The sequence below is a fragment of the Balearica regulorum genome, chromosome 6 (genome assembly GCF_011004875.1).
Source record: "Balearica regulorum gibbericeps isolate bBalReg1 chromosome 6, bBalReg1.pri, whole genome shotgun sequence".
Classification (NCBI taxonomy): domain Eukaryota; kingdom Metazoa; phylum Chordata; class Aves; order Gruiformes; family Gruidae; genus Balearica; species Balearica regulorum.
Window position 1 is genome coordinate 1,921,873 of NC_046189.1, and position 22,287 is coordinate 1,944,159.

General features: G+C 50.3%; 1 protein-coding gene across 5 annotated transcripts; it reads right to left on the reverse strand.

Moving 5' to 3' along the window:
• Positions 1 to 2,517: 2,517 nt before the first annotated feature.
• Positions 2,518 to 21,172, reverse strand: ASB1 (ankyrin repeat and SOCS box containing 1). Of its 5 annotated transcripts, none has more exons than XM_075755878.1 (6): positions 20,974 to 21,172; positions 19,088 to 19,388; positions 16,418 to 16,564; positions 14,154 to 14,456; positions 9,344 to 9,729; positions 2,518 to 7,478 (listed from the first exon to the last, which is right to left on the reverse strand). In XM_075755878.1, the coding sequence occupies exons 2-6, from the start codon at positions 19,201 to 19,203 to the stop codon at positions 7,345 to 7,347; spliced, it is 1,086 nt and encodes a 361-aa protein (XP_075611993.1). In that variant the 5' UTR covers positions 19,204 to 19,388; positions 20,974 to 21,172; the 3' UTR covers positions 2,518 to 7,344. The 5 variants fall into 5 exon arrangements, with proteins under 5 accessions (XP_075611993.1, XP_075611992.1, XP_075611995.1 ...); XM_075755877.1 differs by lacking the exons at positions 19,088 to 19,388; positions 20,974 to 21,172 and adding an exon at positions 16,759 to 17,075 and having other exon boundaries at positions 2,518 to 3,258; positions 7,401 to 7,478; XM_075755880.1 differs by lacking the exons at positions 19,088 to 19,388; positions 20,974 to 21,172 and adding an exon at positions 16,759 to 16,913 and having other exon boundaries at positions 2,518 to 3,258; positions 7,401 to 7,478; positions 16,418 to 16,559.
• Between the last annotated feature and the right edge of the window lie 1,115 nt (positions 21,173 to 22,287).

The window sequence follows — 22,287 nt, forward strand, 5'->3', positions numbered from 1 at the left end:
CCCTGGTATGTTTGGAAAGCTTACAGAAAGCCTGTGCCACAGGGAGCGGGCTGCGTACAGATCGTCCATCATCTCGCTACCTTCTGGGAGACGGCTGAAGCCATTAATCAACGACAAGGGCTGTCCTATTCCATCTTACCCATCTTGGCTTTATTTTTCTCCCCGATTTCCTAGTGGCAGAAGCATCCTATGAAAATATTTGGAGATGCTCGTTCCTGGGGCTCGCAGGTACACACCGCCTGCCACCGCTCCCTTCTTGCACAAAGCTTTAAGCCAAGGCTTGAGCCTTGTGCTAACTCCCAGCCTTTGCTAAACACACATTTGATGGGAAATGTGAATTTTCAGCATTCTACCTGTAGCTTTTTCACCCACGCGCAGCGTGTCTGGCCAGCGTTTTCTGGGTTCGGATGTTTTTAGTACCTTTTTAGGATAAGGATCGTGGCACATGTGAACTCCTGGCCAGGCACATTCGGGCTGGCTGGTTTTCTGTTGGAAAGATTCGTCGTGCGTTTTACAAACACCAGATGCTCGATGATGGGAAAATAAAGCATACTTTCCAGTAAACAAAAGCAGATTTCATTTGTCTCTAAAGCATAAACAAAACAAAACAAAAAAAACCCCCAACCAAAAAAAGTGAAAAAGGGTGCAGAACAATACAAATCAGGCTCATACGTATGCGTCGCGGGGAAAAAGTGCTGAAAGCGGCGGGAAATGCCTGTACCTGAGATGGGATAATGAGCTCCACAGTCCAACGATGGTCTCGGGGGGCTGCAACCTCCTTTTCCCTGCGTGGGTTTGGCGTGGGCACAGGACCCCGAGCACCCGTGTGTGCTGCCCTGTCTCTCAGGTGCACCGCAGGTGAGCCGCGGACCTCTTATTTTTCTTCCAGGTTGCAACTTGCAAGGGCAGAGAGATCATTTGGGAGGGAAGACAAGCCTGAAGGAGCTGATAGTGAACAAAGAAAAAAAAGAAAAAAAAAAAAAAGAAAAAAAAAAGTTAAATAAGTCGGGGGTTCCCTGGCTGCAGCTGGGGGACTGGAAGTAACGTGATAGGGGAAATGCTTTGAGATTGCCTAAGATTTACCACTCTCTTGGTCTGTTCTCATAGCCCAGAAGCAAATATTTGAGCATCGCACAGTGCAAGGCAAAAAAATCTCTTCTCTTCCTCACTGCTGCAGGAAAGGGAACTCCGCGTTAGATCTTAAGATGAGGTCGATGAGTGTGAATAATAAGGAAAATGTTGCAAACCTGTTAGATAAACCAAGGGCACACTCATCGATGAGCTCTTCTCCCGAGCCGCACATGAAATTCAGTGAGAGATGACCAGAAACCCCAGCCTGGCTACTCCAGAGAGATTCCGAGAGGGGACAGGTTAATAGGATGCAAAATCACGGCTGAAATCTAGCAGCCCTTTAAAAAATTCCATGTTTATTGTCCCGAGGCTACTGCACAAGATGCACTGGGAGACAGGAGGGACCCAGTTCTGCACTAGAGGAATACTGAGGCTGGAGATGTTAGAATTACAAATTAGGGCTTGTTCTGCTTTGGTTTTAATCACCATCATTCCAAAACAGTTGATCGTTTTCTTCCAATTTAGGAGAAACTCTCTTTTTGCCTTTAGAGGAAATGCTGGCACCAGCTCAGACAAACATCTCCCAAGCAAAAATAGCAGGAATCCCCCCCAGAAAGTGCCCTTGACTGGAGATAGCTACAGGGACTAAACCCTCAGGTACCCAAAATGCTCTTTTTACCACCTGAACTAAAGGATGCAAATTGTCCAGGTGCTGCAGACGGAGCCCGCACATCTGCTAACCCCTAGAAGAACAGAGTAACCATCAGAAATACTTGCAGCTTAAACTTGTAGGGAGTTTTCCAATTAAAATGCTGTAAAAATGCTAAGTTATAAGAATCAGAATATTCTGAAGAATTACAGCAACTTCAGAGTACTTTCATAGCAGGACAAACTGAAGACCTCCATTTCCAGAGCTGGGTACGCAGTAAGGAGGAGCAGAACCGAGAGATCTGAAGGTCCTGTTTTGAAGGACCAGGTGGAAAGCCAAGAGCTTTGGGCTGCTCTACAGCAGCCGCCCTGCGCCGGCACAAGTTGTCACGGCACCCCGAGGAAGGGCAGCAACGCCGAGAGGACACGCGAGCTTGTCAAAGAGGATTTTGGGGGGGCGGGGGGAGAGGTTCCAGAGAGGGGACTCCTCTGTGCCTTCACGATGGTTTACATTTGATTTAGCTGCCATATGCCTCCTGAAAATTGCCCGTGGGTGGCAAGGCAGGGGTTGGCACAGGGAACCGCTGCCCAGTCCCTGCCTGCTTGCCTGTAACCCCCTTGCAGGCAGCGCGGTTCTCCGGCCCCCTCCAGTGGCTACGAAACACGCAGAGGAGCCAGCTCCAGCCTCCGAGGCCAGCAGGATTCAGGCTTTTGCAAACCCAGTCCCTGCTCTCTGCTTCCAGAGCAGTACTCCCCTTGCCCATGGCGAAGTAAATAATTAGGCGGACAGCCACGTTCTCGCACTGGAACATCTTTATTCAGGTACACGTGGATCCAGCCCCACCACCGATACCGCCTTGCTGCTCTCGGGTCTGATCGTGATCTGCACAATCGTTTTACGCCAAGTAAAACTAACAGACGACTGATGAGCACTTCTTGAAGTAGGACTGTCACCTCTACTCTGGCCTGGGCAGGTTCTTACGCTTTCTTGAAGGGCTAAAGAGATATGGTACCTCAAAGGATGGTTTTGGTGTAAAAAGTGTTTTACTTGATTTTGGGGACAGGGAAAAGAAAAAGAAAAAAACCCCCACAACAACACTTCAACCCAACCGATGCTGTTCCTCTGCCTTTTGCACAACTCCCAAAGAACAGGAAATCATATCTGAGGACCAGCTACCAGCATTTTGTGCTCTGGAAATCCCCTATAGCAACGAAGGCAAGAAGAAAGCCCACATGAAAAAGACTGCTTTGGTTCTGCTTTCCTTATTCCAGACCCGTTTTGGTTCTTTAACCATCTTCCAAATCTTGTTATCCCGTCCCACCCAAGCTTACAGCAAGGCCACACAACGCACACTTTATGTATTATGCACAAATATAATAGCCTTTCTTCAATACAGGGGATGTACACCGCAGAAATGTTTCATTTCCCACCCATGACTTCATGATACTCGTTTGTTATGTCATCTGAGCATGCCCCATGGACAACACGGAAAAGAATACCTTTAGAAAAGAAAATGTTTTGCTACATAGGAGGAAATGGTGAAGTCCAAGTTAAGGCAAAAATAAATGCTGTTTATATAGTGTGACAATATATAATATGCACATATTACTCAAATTTCATATTGGAAGACTGTTGTTTCTTGGGCTTAAAAGGACAGGGACAGCCAGAGGAGATAGGTTTCAGCCTGACAGGACACCAAGGTCTATGAATATCATAAATCTATTTTAAGATTCATTATTATCTCTCTACAATGAAAATTCCAGATCTTCCAAGCCTGCGTATTAAACCACTTAGGCAAAGCTGGGTTCATGTAGTCTCAACAACCAACGTGCACAAGGACTTACTCTAAGAGTAGTCTTTGCACTTACAGCTTAATATTATGCGAGTTGTCCCTCTGAGCTAGGCTCCCTTCAGGCCCTCAAGCTACAAGAAAGACCATCCAGGTTTACCACCGAGACCTTTGCAGGAGGCACAGTCCCTCAGTTAAGATGGGATTTGATGCGTAGTCGAGGGAAAATGTCCCTTCAAAGCTTTGATTCTGCAAGTGTCCAAGTGATTGCTGAACTTCAACCTTGTTTGCTCCTGGGTCAGGAGAACCATCCCTCAAATTGTGGATCCAGGGCTGGAGATACCCATGATCAGCAGAATCCCTTGGACTCCACATCGGTTGGATTTGAAGACCCATGTAGTCCTGTGGCTTGAGGTCAAAAGAACTACCCAAATGCACAAAGTTCAGCAGACTGTTGGAACACCACAACCATCGTACCTCAAATTATAAATAAAGAATGGTAAACTAACAGAGGCCAAAGTCCTCACCCCCAGTGTGGCTTGAGCTTACCGATGGGACCTACAAGGAACTGTATCAGTACCAAGTATCAACTGTGCATGGGAAGAGGGTGCTCTTCTCAATTTCACTCCCAGGGGAGTTACGGTTCTGGGAGGGACCACCGTTGCTAGACTGGTAGGATATCCATAAACACATTGTAGGACAGCGTCAGGCAAGAGCACAACGGTCAACAGATCAAACACGGAAGGCAGCTATAATGAAAATTGTAACAGGTCATCTGCAGACGCTTAGCTTTAATGACACACTTGAGTTACATCAGGCACTGAGTCGATCGTGCCCATAACAACTGAATTGTCTGAATTTGTTTGGGCCACTCTCCGTCATCCATGCCGTGGCATTTCACTGTAGCTCGTTCCAGGTGGAGCCAGCTCTTCCCAAAGGACAATATGCCTTCCGCATCCATCCTACCACCTTCACCCGAAAGGCACTAATGGGCGACCAGTTTGCAAAATTGTACGAACAAGTAAAAATCAAGGGGCAAAAAAAGTGAACCCAAAGGAGTTGCCATTGCATTTTCTCAAGTCAATGTACCTTATTTTCTGCCTCTATACACTGGAGCTAGGGAGCATGTTCGGCCCGTGCTCCTGCAAAACATTATGGTTCCACCAGCAAGGTGAGAAGAGGCTTTACAACCTGTTTGCATCTTTCAGGCATGTTAACACTTCTATAAAGCAAGCACACAACTCTCAGGCAACATGCTCATGGGCTGCCCTGGCCTCCAGCATGGTGAAAACCTAAACCATCTGCAAGCCTGAAAAGGAAACAGCGCAATTCTGCTGCCTTCTCACCTTGAAAGCACGCCTACGGCTATATATCCCTGCCATTATATCTCACCTGATGAGGGTTCTGAAAGTATCCTTTGCTTTGGTATCTGAGCACCTAGTGTAACCACCACACTTTAGCCTGTTCTCAGCAGTGCAAATTTTGCCACCTCTGCAACGCAAGGGGCCAGCTGGACCTTCCAGGCCTGGCCGTGGAATCAAAATAACTGGAAACGATCAGGGACTGTGTTTTCTCCTGCCCTTCGTCCTTCTCTGAAAGCATATTGGAAAGGCACGTGTTCTTCAGCAGATAACGAAACATATAAGAAAGTCCACCATTTCTTATTGAACTCCACCCTAAATACATCCCGTAGCGGGCCAGAAACTGAAAATGATTTTGCAATCCTTTATGCCTCTGGAAAAAAGAACATTTTGTAACTAGCGTTAAGACCTATGGGGTAATTCCATGGGGCGAGTCTATGGGGCAGCCTTGAGGATCTGCTCCTATAGAGGGAGGACAATCAGGGCATCCGAAACTGGGAGCTTAAACAACCCCACTGCCCTGCTACCACAGGGGGTCAAGTTGAAGAGCAACCAGAGCTAGATCCCATTCCCGGAGGGGATGTCTTACTGTCCTTGCCATCCCAGGCTTAACTCAGCTCTCAACAATAGGTTCCTAGGCACTAATACCATACAATAAATAAATCCCCAACATCTTTAGGATTACATCTGGAAAAATACCCTTGCCAACCACACGGGCATGGGAAGAACAACTGGCAAAGAAAAACTGTCAAAAAAAATCAACTTACACCACAGGGACTAGAAAGAACTTGGATCAGCAAAGTAAAAGCATGTACCAATTATCACCTGGGTTTTCACCCAATATCCTGAGGGACCATCATCTCTGACCCTCTAAAGTCGCTATTTTGACAGTGTTTCCTACACAGTGACTACGTCACTATCTTTAAGGAGCTGGCTGACCCTGATATCCTGATGAAAGGCTGTCAACTCGCTGCAGAATGATGCTCTTCTGGGAGCTTGTGACAGGAAGGTAAACTGCAACGTAGAGGCACTGGAAATCAAAGGAGCCCAGGCTGCTGGATGCAACACTGCATTTAGAAGTACATAACCTCCTAAAGCTTCAAGAAAAGACAAAAAGTCCTTTCTTCTCCCTTTTCCACAATGCTGGTAGAAGCAGTATGCAAACAAAAAGACCTGCTAAGTGGATGTGGGAGGGTTTTTTCTGATCATACCACCACCGTGGGATATGGAGCAAAAGGTAGGTAGGAACTTCTATTTCTGTGTGTTGTGCATTGTCAACTACTTTACTGGGCCTTCAGTAACATCATAATCACTGCAATGTTGCAAGCAGGCTGTCTAGAGATCATTTTGGTGTCTTTTTCTTCATAATCACACAGATATACGCACAGGCATTGCATCAACTACCATCCAGCACAGCAACACAACAGTCTAATTTAGCAACCCCTCCACTGCTGCTCCTGGTCACTCCCAAATATTCAAACCCATTTTACAGTGAGAGAAGATTAATTTAGCCATTTTTTTTTTTTTCCAAAAAAGTACCCCCGAAATCTTTCAGGTTCACATGCTGGCTTCATCCGAGTCCTTTTCCTCTTCTCTCCACATTTTTCTCATTCATGCTATGGTAGCGGTCATGAGACTCGACCCAGTCCCAGGCAGTCGGGAGGAGGACTGGCCAGCCCCTGCCTCGTCCATCACAGTGCTGGAGGGAAAGCCAAGCTGCCACAGCAGACCCGGTGCTCTGCAGAAACGACTCAGACAGGATAGGATTACATATTCTGCTACTCTCCCATCTGCGCGACGGGGCCTCTACACAAAGAAAGCCAAGTCAGCAGCTACCTTGCAGCACGTAGAGACATGGATACAATTTTCCAAGTAACGCACGGCACTGGACAGGAAACCTGATGCATTTCACACCAGAAGAGGACAGAAGAAAATACACCCGCTTTTACAGCAACCACAGACTTCATACGGAGAAGAAAGGCCAGGCACTGACAGCAGAAAGAGAACAGTGCTGTTGTAAAACCCTTCCCAAGGCGAGGAGAGACTCCTTTAGATGCTCTAGGAAGAGGAAAGGCTTAAACACAGACTCTCTCCCCACGCAGAAGTGCTGCTGAGACCCAAGGTGTGTGTAACACAGAGCAATAACAGAGGTAGAGTCATAACAAACAGACATATGCTAACGGCTATAGTATATATTGTATTTGCTCATGTAACAGCCACACGCGCTTATTGGCCTCATCACCCAACCAGTTGCAAACAAGAAATCACCAGTTAGATAACCGGTAGCTTAAGGATAGACACACAGAATCACTGCACCCTAAATTTGGAGGGGAAAATCACAGGGGCAGGGAATTATGTGCACTCCATGAGCAATACAGTATTTCACTGTGGAGGAAGGGTTAGGGTTGGCACCTGGCTTTATCAGCCCACTCATTTACCAAATCAAACTGTCCCGGAAAGCAGCCAGTTGCCCTTTAACTGTGTTCATGAAGTAAAAATTGTTTAATGGGGTCTGGGATTGGAAGGATATGGATCAGATCCAGACGAGATTTGCCAAGTATTCTTCGTACAGCTATGCGGCAGAGAGACAAGAGGCTCCGGGTGCGGCCTGCAATAAAGAAAGCAGAGAAAAACTATTGAGGGACAGAGAGAGGAAGAGAGAGGGATAACAGCGTGTAAATTGTGCTGAGCTGTGGCTGACAGCTGAGGAGCCATTTACCCCTTCCGTATGCCAAGGCCACGTCCTGCGCAGCAACATGAAGGCAGCGCAGGAGAGCCGAGCGTACACAAATCCTCCCTGTGCGGAGGCCAAAGCTCTCGGCCAAGGATTTGGAGCAAGGGCAGCCGCCACATGGGCGGTTTGGAAGCTGGAGACTGCATGGGGTTGTGGCCACGGAGCCAGTCCCTGCACGACAGGGTTCAAGAGATCACTGCCAAATCCACACCAAGGGAGGCTGTGAGAGGCTTTATACCATTCAGATAATTTTAAAATTATGTGGACTTTATTTTTGCTCTAAATCGCCCCCTAGGAATCTAGAGCATTGACACTCAGCTCAGGTCTTATCACAACTTTCTTCTGAGGGCTTCTTTTGAGTTCATGGAAGAGCTCTTCCAGCACAGGGACCAGAGGATGGTGGTGTCCGTGGCGATTCAGGAACTGGACCTCCAAGGCACCACTCTGTTATCCCACATGCTCTACCTGAGGAGTCCCATTTGCCTCCTAAACCCAGGCTTAATGGAAACCACCTGCTCCAGCTTATGTGTGCCTCTTCGCAGCAGAAGTCCAGGCAAGTTTAAAAACCAGGCACGTGCAAAGCTGAATAACTATGGGGTGGGGGCCAGGGGTTGTATCCCACAGCCTGAATCCCTTCAAAATATCTCTGGAGATCAAGAGGGAAACCCCACTTCCAACCCTGGTGCAACGCCTTGGCCTTCACCAGCAGAGTCTGGTGGGTTTACGAGGTGCTGCCCTTCCTGGAACAAGGGTGCACACTGTATTGATGTTGCTTTTGTTATAAAAAGAAAGAAATAGAAGGCAAATTTAGGCATGTTCAGGTCTGAGGCTCTGGTTTACTTCTTTTGTAACTCATTTGCTTCCCAGAGGATGTTAAATTCAAAAAGCCAGCTTTTTCCCACCTTTTTCCACCACCAGCTGAGCTCCCTCCTGCCACTTGCTACCCCCATTTGTGGCTTTACTTCCCAAATAACCTGTCCAGACACAACTACCCCTTGGGTCCTTCCCTGGGCCCCCCTGCAGAGCACAGGGTCACTCAAGACCTGTGAGGGCACATCTGCACGGCCTTGGAGAACTGGACCTCACTGGATATGCCATAACCTGCCTGTGATCCAGAGATCCAAAGCCCAGCTCTGATAGGACCCCACTTCTTAAATCTTGCCTCAGGCTGCTGAGGACATGGTAAGGCAATGGAAAAAAGTAGCTAAAAAGGGAAAACACCATGTGAAGGTACACAATGCAACAGGAGAAAACCAGGGAATCTAGCTGGAAGCTTATGGAAAGCCACTGGACTGAGTCATCAGCATTGACATAGCCGGAGACAGGCAGCAGCTCGGCAAGACGGAGGATCCATGCCGGCAAGACCAAGGATCCGTGCCAGGGAGCCACGGAGGCCAGCCCCACGGCTCACTCCTGCCTGATGCCTGCCTAGCCAGCAACTGCTCTTTGGGAGCCATATCAGGGGTGGTGAAGTCATTCACACGTAGCTTAACAGCCTTTTAAATCCCAGTTATCTTTTTTTGTGTGTTAGAATGGCTTTACACTTTTAAGGTATAACCTGTTACACCATCTTCTAGCACTTGGCTGAAGGCACTTGAACAAAGAGACCCAAAAGAGAACGGTAACACCCACCCTACCACCTTAAGAGCTCCTGACTACCAAACAAACTCTGCAAAGAGTTCTCCTGAATCCAGAGCTAGATAAAACCAGCACCACTTCAGTAAGTCAAAGCCACTTACCCCTTGCTTCTCTGAACACCTGCAGAGCCTCAGGGTTGACTTTGACCCTTCCTGTGGATTCAACCCCCAAGGCGTCCGCTTTCACCAGGTTCAGATTGGCTCCAAAGTCAATCAAGAGGTGGACGAATGCCGCTTCACAGCCATGCCGCAGGACAGCGTCCATCACACATACCGGGGAGCCCCGAGAGAAGCCTTGGATGTTGATGGGCCCGCAGCAGTTAAAATCTGGGTTGGCTCCAGCCTGGAGCAGCAGCCGGAAGCACTGGAGGTTGTGGTAGGCAGCGCTGATGTAGAGCGGGCAGACCACCAGTGTGGTGAGGGGCCGCTGGGAGAGGCTGGGGACCCGGGAAGCAAGGTGGTGATTCACGTCCACGTCTGCGCCGTACCTGGGTGGGGGACAGAGAAGAGCAGAGGTTTGGAAACAAGGGCAACAGCACCACGACTGCAGCCCAGGGTGACAAAAGGGCAGGGGACAAGGCTGAAGGACACCCGGAGGGCGAGCACCCTGCCTGTCTTTGGAACCTCTGGGGCCCACCACCCAAGAACCACCCATACCAGCGCTTGGATGGGCCTGGCGAGGTGTCTGACTGGGGATGCCATATCCAGCACGGTCTGATCTTCAAAAAGCAAAGCCGTTTCTCTGCCCGCAACAGCCCGGGCTTTGGAGAGAAGAGGAGCAGCTGAGGAACATCTTTCCTTGCCCTCCTGAAGAATGTGCCAAGCACAGCATTGGCACAAGGGACGGCTCAGCCCTGAGCCAGCACCACGTAATGCTGGATGCTAATGAGCCGGCTGGGGAGCGGGGATGTTTCCAAATGACTCAGTTGAAGAGATGCAGTGAAATAACTTCCCCACCAGGATAAAACAGGCCAAAAAGCAATACAGGCAATCGATCTGACTGTCACAAACAGCAGGGAAATGGAAACAGAAATCTGGGCTCAACAGCGAAACACGTATGACAAAATCCTGCTCCTGAAGGAGCTGGGGTGGTTGAAATCCCATCAGAATCCCATCAGGGAGTCAGAAAGAGGCCTTTTCCCTAGTATTCAGCTCAACTGAAGGGATGTACCCGCCAACTCTGAGCACGTAGGAAACTGGAAAAACACAAAATAATTGCATCAGACCTTCCCCTCTCCCCATCCATCCTGCACAGCTCCATTCACGGGTTATACATTACACTAGATACCGCACAAGAGAGTACAGCTCACTGGCCAGCGCTCCAGGCACCGAAGGGGAGACCTTCGAGCAGCGAACCTCTCGAGCCTTTTGCAACTGGCTCCTGCCTCACCCTACCCCACACAGAAACACGTTCGTTACACCTTTGCCACCCGGTGCCATGATGTCCCAATTGCCACATGAGCCCTGCAGCCAGAGCAAAGCGAGCTCGGGCTTGCCGTGGCACAGAGAAGGCATGCAAACAGGCAAAAGCCCTGCTCAATGGACATCAGCATCGTCATGAAACAGAAGCAGCGCCCGCAGCATACTTCTTTTTGGTAAGCACAGACGGCAGTAAGTTGCAAATGAGGAGAAAACGGGGCTTATTGGCTTTGGTTCTTTTCATTTTTTTGTAGGAAGCGAAGGATGTGGGTAAATAAATGGGAGCAAAAAGGCCAAGTGTCGCTCTCTGGAAAAGCATGAAATTTGAAAAACGGCAACACTGGAGAAAGAAGAGACGGCAGAAATAAGCATTTATTTCCCCCAGGCTGGATAATGCCCAAGCAGCGGGGACACTAACTGCATCTACTTCATGTGCAGCCTGGACGGGAAGAAGGAGGAAGACAACGCAACCCCCTAAGGAGTAGCTGGCTTTAATTGCAGCTCTGCAGATCAAGCTCAGCCTTGTCCCTTCTCCCCAGAGAGCGATAAAAGGTTCTTTCACCTGCCAGTCCCCCTCCCAAAATTGCAAACTGAGCACTCGGAGAACTAGAACTAGATTTTTCTGTCTTCCTAGATAGCATTATATTCCTTTCTGCAGTTAATAAAACAAATAAGGAAACCACCTGGGGACAAATCCTGCCTCAAGGCAAGCACAGCTCTAGCTGGACCCAGTAGGGGCTGGTCCCTATCCAGCAAATACTTAACCAAATGCTTCAATTCCGAGGATGGGAATAGTCTCGTTTAAATTAAGCACACATAGAGCAAGGGCCAAGGAAACTCGTCTAAGAGCTGCAAATGGCATGCAATGCATTTTTACTCCAACGCACAAGATCTCCCAAGCACGAACATCTCGGCTGAGATCTCAGGAGACCCGTGGGGTGGAAAAATGCAGGAAAAGGACAGGGTAGTAACGACACTGCTGAGTGCGAGCTGGCCCTCGCACCAGCCACAGGACCAAGCTTTGCTTCCCAGGGTAGGCAGCTGGCCCAGGAATCACTGCACACTGAGGGGACATTCCCATCTTTCGGAGACTTCTGCAGCACTTTGCTGAATCTGCATCACTTCACCTATGTTGGAGCACAGAGGACTAAATAAGAAAAGGTGTCTGTTCCCCACAGGCAATCGCACATCTTCACTGTAGATAAACCTCTTAAAGTCAGACTACACGAGCATTTGGATAGTCATCTGTGCTGTTGTGTGGCTTTCGTGCGGCTGTCGTAGGGCCACTGCCTCCTATGGCCACGGTCCTGACCAGACAGCAGGTATCCCTTCATTTCAGTCCTTTTTCTTTTTTTTTTTTTTTCATTATTGTCATCAAAATTCTGAGTGGAAACCCCCAGTTCAAAGCAAAGCAAATTCTACTTTCATCACAGTTAGGCACGCACCTGAGGCATCAGGGTGATTTGCGAGATCTCTTTTTCACCCTTTTAGTGTGGCAAAAGGATCCTCTCTCATCCTTAATACGCTGGGGTCAGCCCTTCAGTTACACTGCAAGTACGAGGCAACAGTCTGATCCCATCGCAGCATGATCACATCACAACCTGTTAGCAAAGTAATCTATACCCTGGCAAGATAACCGTAAATATTTCCACCAGCCAGCCCTCTCATAAAATGGATCACCATTCCATAGCTGCGTGTGTATTTACTATTAATGGATACAATTTCACCTATTGCGCGGTTAGCTGGTTCAGCAATTGTAGTAGTATTCAGGAATCCTGACTGTGGTACCATGTGATTTAAAAAAAAGGAATAACCAGGTAATGTTTAGACACCTGCAGCAAACCTGAACTGTGTTGGGCTTTCTTTTCAGGATACTGAGGATCTCTCAAGCTGAACATGCTGAAATATTTCCCTGTATCTCAGTAAACGTGTCTTTCTCATTGCATTCCCCCTGCCAAATCCTTTAAATCAACATTTTAAAAATCTCTGAGTGAGCTTTGTAATAGAAGAGTGCATTTTAACGTAAGCAACCCTGAACAGATCTGTGAAATCTGTACTACGAGATATTTGAAATTTTGGGCAATCTGACAATTTGGTATTAGCTTAGCAGCCTTGGGAGAGACATTGTCTAATAAAAAGATATTGGACAAACTCCAGTTAATTTTTAATCCTGAAAGTTTTCCAAAAATCTTGCTTTTAATATTGTTGGCAAGGTATCCCAAGGAGTAGACACATAAATCAATGCATCAGCTCTCCATGTGCTGCCGAAATACCATTTGCTATGTTTCACCCTGCCTTAGCAGATCTATCAGGGGAGATTCTCGGGAATGCAGCATGCGAGCTGAACCCTGTACCAACAAGCACGTGACGATGGGGACATCCTTCTCTCGGCTTACTGAGAAAGGAGCGAGGAGGGGGGACCATCTCCCCTTCTTTCTACTTGCCAGCTTCCTTAAAGCTGCACTTGTATGAAAATTAACTTCCCCACAAGCAAAAAGGAAAGGAGAAAATCCCCAAGTATTTTGAATTTTTTCTATTCAAATCTTTTTGGTTGTTATTTTCTAGCATTTACGGTCATTGAAGGGATTCCTTGGAGAGTGTTTCTGTGTGAATCCACCCTTCCTTCTCTTTTATTGTTTCTTTCTACAACCTGTATTTTCCCCTTATGATCCCTTATTATTTGACATCAACGGCCCATATAGTCATTCAGCATGATCCCTTGTACAAAAAGCTTCCAATTTAGAAGAAAGAAAGTACCGCAGCAGGCCACAGAGGAAGAAACTCAAGTTTGCACAGCCTACTGCTAGACCTTGAGCCCACTCACTGCTGGTTACTGTCCACCACCATGTAGTGATGGCCACCACTCCCCACCCCAGAGATGCCACCCCTTCGACGGAGCTGTGCATCAGGTGTCTGGCAAGGGGAGACCGAATCGGATGCCACGGAGGGCGTGCTAGTGATGGGCAAACACCAGGCAGCCAAGAACAGCCAGTGCTGATGACAAGCATCGTCTCTACTCCCAAGGACAGAAAACGGTCAGAGCAGCAGAGCTAAGCAAAGGAGAGATTTTTTTTGGCTCACTGGGGGATCCGCCTCACTCTTAAATTCAGCCAGGGGCATAGAGCTGGCAGTCAATATGGAGGTGGGGGGGAGGGAAGATACTTTGTAAGATTTGGATCTGACTGAATAGTGGATGGTGGGCTTGGAAACGGAGACTCCTCTCTCAGGCTTTGTCTTAGGAAAACAGGCATGGGAGTCACACAGCAGGGCACAGACCTGCTGCCAGGGCTAAGCGATGGGGAAGGCACCTCTCCACCCCCTCTCCTGCCCGGCTCTCAACCAGCTTCACCAGGCCTGTGTAGGCACTGGGCATGCGAGGAGAGAATGGATGCTCTGAGTCCCATGGGGGAAAGATCCCAAGGGAAGAAGAGAGGGACGTAGAGCCACCCCTCTCCCCATCAGGACCACCTCCAGCCTGCACCCAAACTCTCACCTGATCAGCTCCTGGAGGATGTCTGCCCGGCCCACGCGTGCCGCATGGTAGACAGGGGTGCTGCGGTGGTGCCGGCTACCGTTGGGGTCAGCCCCAGCTTCCAGGAGGATCTTGGCACACTCGAGGTGCCCGTTGACCACGGCCACATAGAGGGCGGTTTGCCCCTTCACATCCACCAAGTCGATCTCAGCCCCTTTGCGGAGGAGGAAGTCAACGCAGGGGCCGTGGCCGGCGGTGGCGGCAATACGCAGCGGCGTGCAGGGCAGCCAGCCGCAGCACCACACCGACTTCTCGTTGATCCGGCTGGCATCAGGGAGGGGAAAAGCATTAGGTCAGAGAATCCCTCCTACTGTCTTGCACCACCCTAACCACCCCAGCCCCCGAGTAGGATCCTGGGAGAGCCCAAACTGCTGCCTTGAAGCTTTTCCTCCCCATTTTTGGCACTTTATAGCAGCCCTGAAAAGCTCCCACCATTAACCTGACTAGGTGTTGCACATAGGTAGCCAGAGACTACGGCATGTCTGGAAGAAGGACTTTATCGCAGCTCTGCTGTGTCAGGAGCTGCACATATGCACAGTGAGGGACAAACTCTGCCTTAAAACTCAGTCAAAATTACTAATTAAAAAAAAATAATACTCTCTATTCCCTTTTTACAGGGAGTTGTCCCAAATCAGCAGTGACCAAGCTGCGGACCACAACCGTTTAATTCAAGCTGCTCCAAAAGAAGGGGAGAAAGCCATCAAAGCAGCAGGGAAAGAGCAAAGGGACACGGGAGGAGGGGAGCAATGTACAGAAACGCAGGCATACATCCGTATCACACCGCTGGCAACATCCACATTCAGCCAGGCAACATGGGATGACATAAACACAATCCCAGGGAAAGTCAGGCCTGCCAGCAAGGAGCAAGCCTGGGAGGTGTGGCCATCCTTCACTGAACAGCATAAGTGGGCCATTAGCATCCTTGTTGGATGGCTGTAGTGGCATAAGAGCCTTTTTCAAGTTATTGAAAGAGATGGCTCTGGCTGGCGGCTGCTTAGATCCCCTCTGACATGACCTGCGTTAGTCGCCATGCTCATCCAGATCTCAGGTTAGCCCTACAAACCTCACAAACATCCAGACCTCGCTCCCAAATTCTCTGCGGGTACCATTTTAACAGGGATACGCAGAGAGGAAGCAATTTCTTTAAGGGCAACATAGGCTGGCAAAAGCGCTCTTTAGCCAGCGCAGCAGTGGATTTGCTCTCCCAGCTCACTCCATGCAGGCCCACGTAACCAGTACAGGACAAAGCAGTTTTTATACGGTGCAGTTACAGAGTTTGCTAGGAGAGCAATGCCACAATTTTTTTTTTCCAAGCATGTTTTAGGAAGAGAAGCAGTATAAGCTCCGCATCAAGCCCTCCACTGTCAAGCTTTATGATAAAAGTGCTCCCTTTGACCTTGGAGGTTTGGGGATCTCCACCCCATGTCTACCCCCCAAATTCAAAGAATTCACTTCTCTGCTCACTCCACCACCCGTGTGATGGTGCTGCGGGTCCAGCCCTCCTCCTCTAGCCAAACTTCTTTTTCCTGCAGGGAAGGACACCTCACCCTGCTGCCACAGGGTTCCCACACAGCATGGGACAAAAACAAGGCAAAAATCTCAGACCAGGGGTCCAAAGAGCCCCAGCTGCCCAGGTGGCAGAAAGAGGGGCTGGCTCATTCTCATTTTTGCTGAAAGGACACTTTTTTTGAGGCTGGGAGAGACATTTTGCATTCTAAGCAGTTTTCTTCATGGTGCAGGAAAATTAATTAACTATCCCCACAGTCACAGACTTAGCGCTGGGCAGATTTTGTAACGCAGAGTGTTTCAGGTTTATATTCAATTGTAATCCCTTTTGTATGTTTTTCCCATTATACGCAGGCTCCTATTTTCACAGTATTACGTTTCTACCCCGATCTGAAAAGAGCTTGTGCGCGGTCGCTGCACGCTCCCGAACTGGCTTGAGATTTGCCTCCTGGGAGTCCACGGGGGATGATTTTGGGGGCGAGCGAAGCATCCTCCCAGCCTGACACCTCTCCCGTAAAAACAGAGCGTGACGGGCTCTCCAAAAGGAGCTGGCTGTTGGGGATGGCATGGGGTGAGCAGCCCCGGGGAGTCATTAGCCAAAAAAATAAAATTGTTTAAGCGGCACCTGGCACCGGCTTTTCCCCCCTTCTCTCCGTGAGGGTCTCCAAAGCCAGCGGTGAGGGTGCGGGCACGGCGGGGTGTGAGAAGCCCCCCCTCACCTTTGGAAGCTCTCCTCTTGCAGCAAGCTCTTGAGGGTGGGCAGGTCCCCCACATAGGCCGCGTCGTGCAGCCGGGTGTCCTCGCAGTGCTCGATGGGGTGATCGCAAAACTGCTCCCGCAGCCATTCCTTCAGGTTACGACCTGCGCTGGAGAGAGACCGGAGAGGTGTTGGGGGGGGGAACCGGGCTGAGCCCTGACCAGAGGCGGCCCGGCGGAGGACGGAGGGGGGGAGGGTGTCCGTCCCGTCCTGCCCCGTCCCCACCCGGCACAAGGCAGCCCGAAAGGAGCCCCTGGCACGGCGGCGGGCCCGCAGCGGGCAGCGCCGCTCCCCCCACGTTACCTGCCTGCCCGCCTGAGGCGGCGGGCGTATCCCCGCCGCCGGGGGGGCCGCCCTCCGCCATCTGCCCCCTCGCACCGCCGGGCCGGCTCGGCCTCCCTCCCCGCCGGCAGCGTCCCCCCCGGCGGCCGCCGCCGCCGCCCTCCCTCCCCGGGCCGGCCTGATTGGTGCCTGCCGGGCCGGCGGCTTCCTGCCTCCGCGTTAAGGTGGTTTTTCCCGGCGGGAGGAGGGAGGTTTGTCTCCGTTCCGGCAGCTCGGAGCAACGCCGGAGCCATTCCTCCTTCAGACCCGCCCAGCGGTGGCATCTCAGCGGGAGGGAGGTCGGCGCGGCCCGACCCGGCCCGGCTCTACCGGCGGCGGCCGCCCTCAGCGCCCGGAGGCCTTAGCCCGGCCGGGGAGGCAGAGCGGTCGGTTCAGCCTCTGAGGTTTTCTGCCTAGAAATGGGAGCCGGGCAGAGCTCACTCGCCGGTAAAGGGGCCCCGGGGGCTCCTTCTTCCAACAACGGGCAAAAACGGGGCTGATAATTTACGGGGCTGCCTCCGCTCCCCGGAGCAGCCTCACGGCCGCCACCTGCACCTCTGCAGGAGCTATACCAAGCGTTTAAAAACTGATACAGGGCACAGCTTTGCTTTTCTTAGGCTAGACGAGGTTTCCTACATCTGAAAGCTGCAGAGAAGGCGTTATGTGGTAATACTCTCCCGTTTTCCCCCGCAGCACAGCACCCGGGCTCTTTGGCCAGGCTGCCACAAGCGTGAGGGAGAAAACATCCCGTGTGAGGGTGGACGGAGCTGCAGCGGGCTGGCAGCAAGCAGAAAACCAGTCCAGCCATGGAAACACCACCGAGACACAGCCAGACCTTCAGGGTCTGAGCAAAAAAGCTGCTGCTTTGCTTAAACCCCACCAGGTAGCTCCAAATACCCTGGCAGGAGCAGAGGACGTGTTAGGTGCCCGAACAGGCGCAATGCTTTGGGAGTGCAAAGGGAGGAGAAGGCGTATGGGAAAGATGCACACACACACGCACGTGCAAAAGGTCTGCAAGGAAAGGGGTTCGCACTGAACCCGACCTCCTCCCGCAGCGATGCTCGCAGGCGAGTTGCCGTCACAGGTCGTTGTGTTGGCGTCCTGGCACTGAGCCGCTCTCCGAGCATTTGAAACACACCCTCGGCTTCCGAGCGCACGTTTTTGAGTCCCCAGTGCCAGAAGGGAATGGTGGTAATCCATCTAGCTTTCCTGCAGCTCCACTCCTGCTGCTCCGTGGCAGGATATCAGTCCACACACACCAGACTCTGGCTGCAAACACGGTTTCCTGTAACTGTTATTATTTGGGCTCGAGCAATCTGGAGGAGAGAGGCGCGATCTGCAAATCGAACCCGTTTGCATTGCCTGGTGGAAGATCAAAAGGGGGAAGGAATCGATGGGATTTTCAGAAGCCATCGGTGCTGGCTAGCACTGCCACCTTCCCCTGCCTGCAGTCCTTATGCCATTAGACGAGGCAGACCTGGGGCCAAGAAACGTCCCCTGGAATGAATTGGCTGCTGGTCTGGAAACCTGACTCAATGTCTGCTTGGCCCTCCTTGAGTCAAAGGGACCAGATCTGGAAACCAGACAACGGGGCGAGGTGGGAGCTCCAGCCCTTAGCTTGGCCTGTGCTCCCCCCCCCCCTCCATTTGTGACAGGCTTTCTAGGATCAGGATGGGCTCAGGCAGGGCTTTCTGAGGTGGGCTTACCTACCCATCTGCTCTTTGGGAGATGGCCTTTGCCGAGTTTGCAAACATTCCCTGTTCCCTAGGACAATGGAGCAGACCCACCACCCTTCAATGGGCTCCTCTGCGAGCAGCACACTCCTTCCTTCATTTCTAACCCCAATCTACAACCGCGTCCAGCTACAGAGGCTCTGTGCGACCCTCTCTGTGTCCGCTCACGGGCAGGGAAGCAGCTACACACATCTCAGTTCCCTGTTGCCGTGCCTGATGATAGCGCAAGACAGACCAGAGCAGTTTTCTAGCTGTTGCATCGTCTGCAGCCCTTACAGATTTAATGGGACTAAATTTAATGAGCTCCTCCAGCTGCAAAGCATTGTGTTGGATGGTTGGCCAGCAACGAGGTCTCATCCAGAGGAAAAAGGCATGTTAGTCCATGGGCTTTCATACACTTGGCCCCTGACCAAGAGCCATAACGCCTCTGTGCACAAGGGGATAGTTACTGCAAGGGACAGAAACCTTTGCACTTCAGTGCCTTCCCAGCAAGAATGCAATGCCAGTTTTCAAAGCTCTTAGGAACAGGCTGCTCTTGCTCAGCACCATTTTTCTTTAAAATAGATTTGTTTACTCACTCTGTGTCATTCAGAGCTGACGCTTCGCTCTTCTCCCATGGGTAAAGTGCAGACAGGCAAGAAAGGGGAGCAGAGGACGCAGCAGCGTTTACTTGCAATATGGTATCTGTCCCCATGGACAAAGCAGGGTCCCAGAGAGGAACAAAGTGGCTGGTAAACAGGACCGGCGAAGCTGGAACGCAGTGCCTGGATTGCTCGTGATTCAAGGTTCATTCAGTTCCTCTTGCAGAAAATGCCTCCTATTTAACTGCGCTCTTCTCTCTCATCCACATATTTATGCTTTTATGTACTTATGGGCATGCTGCAATGGAAGGCAGAAAGGTTTTAACATACCATCTCCCGTTATACTTTCTAGCAGAAGTTTATCTCCTGAACCAGGCTTTTTTTCTCTTTTTTTTTTTTCTTCCTTAAATGCACATGAAAACCAACCCATCCCGAGCTGACATAATGAGTTCTCATACGGGGTTGGTGGAAAGGGAACTGTGATTGCTGTCTCAGCCTCGGAAATGGCCAGCACTGGGAATCCGTAGGTGTTTATGAGAAATTCCTTGGAGAACTACACTGTGATGTAGATCCGTATCACTCTGAGTGCAGTGGGAAAATGTTAATTTGCAAACAGGTTAACATTTGGCTGAGACCTAGGAAACGCCTTTTCCAGGTCTGGAGGAATAATTTTAGGTCCAGCATACCTGACTGCTCCTATCAGACATTATCTCTTACGAGCAGAGGGCACAGGCTGTGGGCAGCACAGCCTGCCCCACCAGCAGATTGGACTAGATGACCTCCAGAGGTTCTTTTCAGCCTGAATTACCCCATAATCCTAATCATCATCAACGCTTCCTGTGAGTGGAACAGTGCTGAAGTCCACGGACCATTTCTAAAGACTGCAAAAGGCAGTTGCTGCTTGTTTGAGGGATACCGGGCAGATCCTCCAGTGGCACAGGGCAGCGGGTGGAATCGGGATCTGCAGGCTTCGCTGTCTTGGAGCACGTGGCGTATTACTCCTTGACGTCTGCCCTGGCCAGGCCCAGCACCAGAAGGGAGAAGCAGCCAGGGCAGGTGAGCTCACTTGGCCCCCCCTTCCCTCCATGGCCTAGGTTTGTTATCTGTGGGTGGCCTTTCGGGCTGCTGCATGGATCCCACCCCACTTGAAAACTGAGCCACCCAGCAACTGGGGCCCAAGACTCTCAAGGAGAGCTTCCAGTATCTAAAAATAGCTAGTAATCCAACACAGCCAACACACACTGACTCGCTCGTTAGGCAAGACCTTTTCTCCAGCTCCTAACACTGAAGCAATGAAAAAGAAACAGTAAAAAAAACCAAAAACAACACAACAAAAAAAAGCAAAGAAATCTTCTGATTCTCCAGGAGCCCTCAGCTGCAGGCAGCTCAACCACCCCACCGCACATCTCCCACTGCCTCTCCTCAGCAGATGCATCCCCCCACTTGCCACCCTCTCCCAAACCATGGTCCTTATTCTCCAAGTGAAACGGGGAGTTCACCCATCCTTGCCCCATCCCGCTCCTGAAAACAGGGTGCTGGATCCCCATCAAGCATTCAGAAAGGAATCAGCCCAATCTCTTTGGGCACCGCTTAGGGAGTCCCTGCCCCGCAGGACCTGGGCACGTGCCCTCCAAGCTGCTCCCCTCTGCACAGCCCACCTTCCCCTGGCCCTTGCCACCAGCCCCCGTGGTGGTCTCCCTTCCGCAGGGTGGCAGCCCCCGTGAGCAGCGTGCACTTGTAAAGCTAATAGCACGGGCCGTGGACATCCGAAAACCCGCAGCTTAACCTTTCATTCTGCACTTTGTCACTGGGATTATTGCAAATAAGAGTTTCCAGTTTCTGCTGTGAAAGCCCCCTCTGTGGACTGAGGAGGTCGGTCTCACCTGAACGTGGTGGAGGAGAAGAGAAGGGGCAGGGGTGAACTATTAACCCACCGCTTTTACTTCGTGGAATTAAGCCAGTGGTTGCATTTAGTGCCAGACTGCACAGCGCAAGGCTGAGAAGAGAAACGCACCTCCCTGTCTCTCCTGTCATTAACAAGGACATCTTGAGAGTCTTGCAGCCAGGCTGGCACTCTGTTCCGTGATTAAAAAGGACAATTATTTATACCTGGTGCTAAATCGAGTGGTTAGCCCCACCACCACCACCTCCAACGCCCCTTCCAGAGGCACCACCTTTTAAATCCCCCAAGGTTCCTCCCAGACCTGCCAAGCAGCAGAAGAAACTTAGCAATTGTAACTGCTTTGGTGCCAGAGTAACAGTCGAGCTGTTCTTTAAAACAAAACAAAAAAAAAAAAAGGAAAAAAAAAAAGCCGTAACCATAACTGTAATTCACGCTTAGCTCAGTCTATAAAACTTCTCCCCTCCTGGATCTAAGCCAACAGCTTGAATTTTTAGTGAACTCTAAAGTTAAGTTGCCCTGGTGATAAATGCATCTGTGGGGAAGGGGGGGAAAATCCCCCGTCCCCCCATTTTTAACACAGCTCAACATTTTTCTGTGAAATTTGTACAGTTTCTAAAGTGGACATGAAGATGTAAATTAACAAGGGGCTCCAACAGAAACCAGGAATGAGAGATGGGAGGAGAACTTAATTCCAGCATCCGGGACTGTCATTAGGCTGTAATCACAGAGAAGACAACAGAGCCCAGTAAGTGAATTATGCTGTAAATGTGCCTTGACATGGCTAAATATGACTGTCTTCAGGGAAAAGAGGCAGGACTGAAGCATCAGCTACATTTTGATGTATTTTAACCTTCCATCAGGTGTCCAGGACTTTGCTCCTTCAATCCTGACCATGAGAAAGTGGAAGCCATGGAGCGGAGGTTATACCGTAACACTGCATAAAGGCAGAGACTAGAAAATCCCACTCATCATCTTCAGCGTGGCACAAAATGAGAGATGAACGGTAACCCTGCTGCTCCCAGCAGACTGGTACAGTGTCCTGCAAGTGAGGAAAGAGGGTTAAAATCGAGTAAAGAACCACCAGGATAAACACAGATAATATCGGTAGGATAATATTGGATGAGGATGTTTGCAGGTCACAAATATCTCACCTACATGGGGGATGCCAGCCCATCCAGGAAGGCAAGTTTACACTGGCTTTACCCTGCAACACCACTGTTAAGGCAAAACGGCCAAAAAGAATATAAAAAAAACATTGTATTTCATGTACTGGTTGTGCCCAGAGAGGTGTGGG